Source organism: Notothenia coriiceps, unplaced genomic scaffold (genome assembly GCF_000735185.1).
Source record: "Notothenia coriiceps isolate Sejong01 unplaced genomic scaffold, NC01 NC01_scaffold00009938, whole genome shotgun sequence".
In the NCBI taxonomy this organism is placed as follows: domain Eukaryota; kingdom Metazoa; phylum Chordata; class Actinopteri; order Perciformes; family Nototheniidae; genus Notothenia; species Notothenia coriiceps.
Window position 1 is genome coordinate 11,734 of NW_011342639.1, and position 5,473 is coordinate 17,206.

General features: G+C 38.7%; 1 protein-coding gene across 1 annotated transcript in view; it reads left to right on the plus strand.

The window, feature by feature from the left end:
• Window positions 1-5,256, plus strand: part of LOC104945668 (A disintegrin and metalloproteinase with thrombospondin motifs 3-like) — a gene marked incomplete at both ends in the record, with an annotated part of 12,391 nt that extends 7,135 nt beyond the window's left edge. Inside the window, 2 exons of the mRNA XM_010771376.1 lie at window positions 2,433-2,576; window positions 5,061-5,256. Of these exons, the coding sequence (XP_010769678.1) occupies window positions 2,433-2,576; window positions 5,061-5,256 (340 nt within the window). The remainder of the gene's footprint in view (window positions 1-2,432; window positions 2,577-5,060) is intronic.
• Window positions 5,257-5,473: the final 217 nt, after the last annotated feature.

Consider the following 5,473-nt stretch of genomic DNA (forward strand, 5'->3'; position numbering starts at 1 on the left):
CCCCCCCCCCCTTCAAAAAACTTGGACTCAACCCGGACATCATGAATAGTCCTGCCACATTTCCAATTTGCCCTTTCTGTCTCAAATACTGGAATGTGTAGTCTCCTCCACCCATCTGAAAACCCTCCTCAACTCCAACAACCTATTACAAACCAGTATTTGATCACAACACAGCACTGAATCAGTCCTCCTCAAAGTTACCAATGACCTCCTCCTCTCCTCAGACTCTGGACACCTCAGCATCCTCATCCTCCTTTACCTCACTGCAGTTTTCGACACCATCAACCACCACCATCCTTCTGACCGGCACTGCTTTCTCCTAGCTTTCCTCACACACTGACAACAGGTCATTAATATTAACAACTGCACCTGCTCCCCTGTCCCAAGGTGTCCCCCGGGGTTTAGTGCTTGGTCCTCTCCTCTTGATCTTCTAGCTTCTTCCCCGTCAAATCATGCCCTGCCCTGGCCTTCACTTCCACTGCAACGCAGATGATACTTGAATGCAATGCAACTTCCTCAATCAATCCCAAATGAATGTCCACAAACAAGTTCATTCTATAACATTTCTCAGACATCATGGTCGTAGTCAACGGATGATGTCTGCTCAGTTCTCATGGAGATGGGGCTGGTAGATACTAGATAGTTTGATTTTAACCATAAAACGTTCAGGACTTCTGTTATGAAAAAATAAATGCTATTTTACAATTGGAAATCGGCCTGATTGACACATTCAGTATGAGTGAGAGTGCATTAAAAATCATCTTTGACTTTGTTCCTCTCTGGGCTTGTCCAACTACCAGAGATAGACCCAGACTGGAGGGCTTATATCTCATCTGGCCTTTGAATGCCCTGTGATCCCACATGAGTTTGATGGTTTCTTTGAGAAGGAAGTGTGAAATTCATTGCTCAACTTTATACCACTATATTCCAGCCCTGAGTGAATGGGATAAAGTCGTGTGATAGAACAATACAAATCTACATCTGCTGGCGAAAACATTGTCATACATCTCATACAAAGAATCAAAGAACTCAAGGAAGCAGCTGTTACTAACGGCAGTGGTTCAGTCTGTAGGGGATTGGACCGGTTCACGTTCCGATCGGAACAACAAATATGGAGTGTGGACTGGTACTGGAGAGGAGCCGTGTTCACCTCCTGGGCCATTGCCGAAGTGCCCTTGAGCAAGGCACCTAACCCCCAACTGCTCACTGGCGCCGGCTAGACTGGCTGCCACCGCTCTGACCTCTCAACTGCATGTGCATGTGTGCATATAACTGTATGTGTATTTGTACATGTGCATGATGTACACATGTAAAAAGTGTGTACTGTGTGTACTGTATGTACTTGAATGTATAAAAACAGAGTGGAAACTGATTAATAAAGGTCCTTCTTCTTCTTCTTCTTCTTCTTCTTCTTCTTCTTCTTCTTCTTAACACTCCTGCAATGTCGGCAGTTAAGTTTGATAGCTCGTCAAACATTTTGAATATATTAATTCAACCATCTTCTTGAGATTGGCTGCCAATCACAAACGACAACTTGTGATCGTGATACCGGTACAACTGTGGCTGCAGACATTTGTCACTGTTTCTCATTGCATTTCCAGTCTCTTCCATTCACTCTCATATATATGCACAGAATTTCCAAAGGAATAGGAAATACCAATGGGTTCAACTAAACCCCCCAGGTTAATTCAATAGGACTTACGGTGAGTCTGTGTTTGTAAAAGATTTAGAGTGAAGAAGAGAACCCCTTGGCCTGCATTGTATAAACAGCTCCGAGGTCAAGTGTTGCAATGCATTATTTATATTTTAAAATGTAGTTTTGCAGAACAAGTTATTTTGCGGATAGATGTCTGAATGCCAATTTTCTATTGCCTGGTAAAACAAAGTAAGATATAATTTCGCAATATTTACGTGATACTTTATGGGTGACATATTACTAATGCTATGTACTAAGTGTTTGTAATGCAATACTGAAAACAAATTCCACTGGCTTAAGTGAAGTGACATGATAAAATGCATTATTTGTGTCTTTTATGTAACATGTGGCCTTCAGATTATTATGAAGGGATTTAGGTATGGTAATATTTGAATACAAATGTGCACTTCTTCACATTTGTATCATTCCTAAAGGGAGCACATTTCTACCTTCCAAGATGTCAAAAGCCCTCAGGCTACATCGTGACAAGCTTTCAAACATCCACCTGCTGCAGAAAAAAAATAAGTGTCTAAAAAATGTAAGAGTTTCACATTATGTAGAAGTTATCTGTTTATAACGATAAATTATTTGAGTAATTTAGGTTGTTTTCCACTTCGGTCCCCCAATATGTCAAAGGTGTTGAATCAGCGTATTTACTTAAAAGTCCTTGGGCATTTGTCAATCTTGATAATCTGCAGTTTTATAAGTATATCCTCATGTCTCTCTTTGGGAATAGGCTGGGCATGGAGCACGATGGCCAAGGCAACCGCTGCGGAGACGAAACTGCGATGGGAAGCGTGATGGCTCCACTGGTACAGGCAGCCTTCCATCGATACCACTGGTCCATGTGCAGCGGACAGGAGCTGAAAAGATACATCCAGTGAGTCCATGTTGGCAGTTTACATCCACAGATTGATCACTAATGTATCTATTATCTGGAAAGCACTCAGAGAACTCAAACCTCTATCAGGGCTAAAAAAGAAACTTGTTTGACCGCTAGAAAATCTTTTTCATCTGCATCTGCTTTAAAAAAAGCATGAAGATATGTCATGCTAAATGGTTGCCATCATTTTTATTGGAATGAATATAAGCAAAGTGAATGTCAAATCATGATCATTAATTTATTGTGTTGCTTCAGCCATTTGTTAAGAAGAAAAGCTGATATATTTAGCTGATTTTTAACAAGCCACATCTGAATTTCTTTGAAAACAACAGTATTGAAACATTCTGGCATAAGAAAAAACAAAACACATTTCTTAAAAATAAAAAGTGATTAGATCATTTGTTAAGAAAACTTTTGGAACCAATGGGCCGATATCTACAACATTTTACAGTTCAGAAGCCAAATTCTAAAGTGCCCCATACTGTAATTGGTAACATGGTGCCACTATTTGCATCATAACATATTCCTATCAAATAGAAGTACTACAATTTGTTGAGCAATTTTTGGGAAATTCTCTTTAATAATAACCTTAGGCAACCTATATTTATAATGCCTTGGGAACACACTTAAGTGTACCTACATTAACACCATTAACCTGCAGCTGTCTTCCAAAAGCAATTAAACTGTTTGATACTCTGTTTGAAACCAATACTTGCAATATTTTCCATTATCCAACAGTGACAGGGACCTTGACTTTTTCATTGAGCTGCTCAAAAATCAATTCCTAACAGTGAAATGCTCAGCAAAGTGAGAGACAACAATGGCTTTGTGAAATCAATCAGCACACAGTTTTTTTTAGAGCAGCTTCCGGCTATTTTAATTGGATCCATTGCAGCAATAAATCCATAAACGGTATTAAAAGTGTTAATGCTGTGTGATAATGTTGGATGATACAGCTTTGGTTCTGAGATGGAAAGAGAAAGCTTAGGTAGACAGCTGTGCAAAGATGTGCAAGGTGCTCATTTATCACTTATAAAAAGGAACATACGATTTGTCAGTTTAACAAAAGGCGACCATGATGGCATTTACTGCAGCTGAGGCATTGTTCACCACCTGGCCATATGCAACCAAATGTGTCCTCAAACTGAAATACAGGTGCAGAACTGTCATTGAAAGAAGAAATGATACATGCTCTGTGAAAACTGTGTGTAGCATTCAGTTAGAATATTTGCACACAGGCTTTAAAGCATTGTATTTTCGAACAAACAGTAATTAGAAGCTGCAGAACAACAAAATGCTAAATTGTAGGATGCTTTGCTTTTCACTTAGAGCAAGGAACATACAGTGCATTTTCAAATAAAGTATTCGATAATGGCTGACTTTCAATCAATTGGTAAAAAGTCTTACATTTCAGATAACATCCATTTCTGCACCACTTACTTTATTGGTATATCAGCAGTCCTGTCATATTAAACACTGAGCTGATCTGAGTTTTAGTCTGCCAACTTTGCATTACTGTCAAAGAAACACCTCCTGCCAGTGTTTTACAATCAAAGCCGTCATGTAAGCTTTGATTTTAAAACATCTGCAGAAGTTTGAGTCTCTGGGGGGATTTTAATGTGAAAAGATCTGTGCAGTAAGTTTGGAGTTGAATATAAAACAATAATTTTGTTTAAAATGTAGGATATATGCTATAAAGTTGTGAGTATGAATGGACTGTGTTGTTTCCATGAATGTAATTCTGTGGAAACCAGAAACAAAGAGTTACATTTCATTCAGTCTCTCTGTCTACACAGACATGTTGATAATCAGCTAAATTATTTAAATAATATATTCTTTTAACAGAAACTTGCAAAGTATTTTGTCAGCTTTTTAAAATGTGAAATGAGCAAAACCTGCAGTACAAGCCAAGTCTTGTTATTTGTTAGAATACTTTCAAGTATTTTAAAAACATATGACTATGATTTTTATTGTGTAGTCAGGCTAGAATTGTTTTGCACCTGTTAGCCTTAAAAACCCTTAACAAGTCTATTTTTAAAGAATTTCAGTTTGACTCTTTCAAGTTTAACACAAGTTATGTCGCCAATTTTGCAATAGAAGAATACAATTAACAAATCAATGACTATAAAGTGAGAAACTGTTACTTACATTAAATAGATCATAACACTGTATTTGATTATTGCCACATTACCCACAGCTACCTGCAGCTCTACTTGGAGTGTGATATTACACTGATGGATTTAATGCAGTAGAATGTTATGCCAAATGTATCAAAGGAACAGTTTGAATTCACTGCAGCACATTTTAAACTGGAGTAATCAGTTAGTGAGAAAGGTTTGACTCTTATATATGTCTATTTGGTCCTGTGATTAAAGTATTTCAAGGCCCCAGTAGACTAATCCATCTAGAGAAATGATTTAACGTTTTAAAAAATGTTCTCTTCAGTGCTTGACTTCGGTGTCACCTCTTCTTTCCCGACAGCACGTATGACTGTCTCCTAGATGACCCCTTCAAACACGACTGGCCGCAACTCCCTGAACTTCCCGGCATCAACTACTCGATGGATGAGCAGTGTCGATTTGACTTTGGAGTGGGCTATAAGATCTGCACCTCGGTGAGTGCTGCACTCAGGTTACCATTTGGAGGACTGAACAGTGTAGACTCAAAAACCTTGTCTGTAAGAGGGCCCAATTTACTTTAAAATGATAACAACTTTAGTTGAGAAAAGCAGGTCAGACCTGCTGAGGCTCTGCAGAAAGCCACACAGCCGAGGATGATTGCAGTCTTCAGAGAAACTGATTTTCAAATATCAGCAGATTCCTCCAAGCAAAATCAGATGCTAGATTAGGGAGCACTTCAAACAGATATCTGCTTACAGTCACACCTGCTTAATA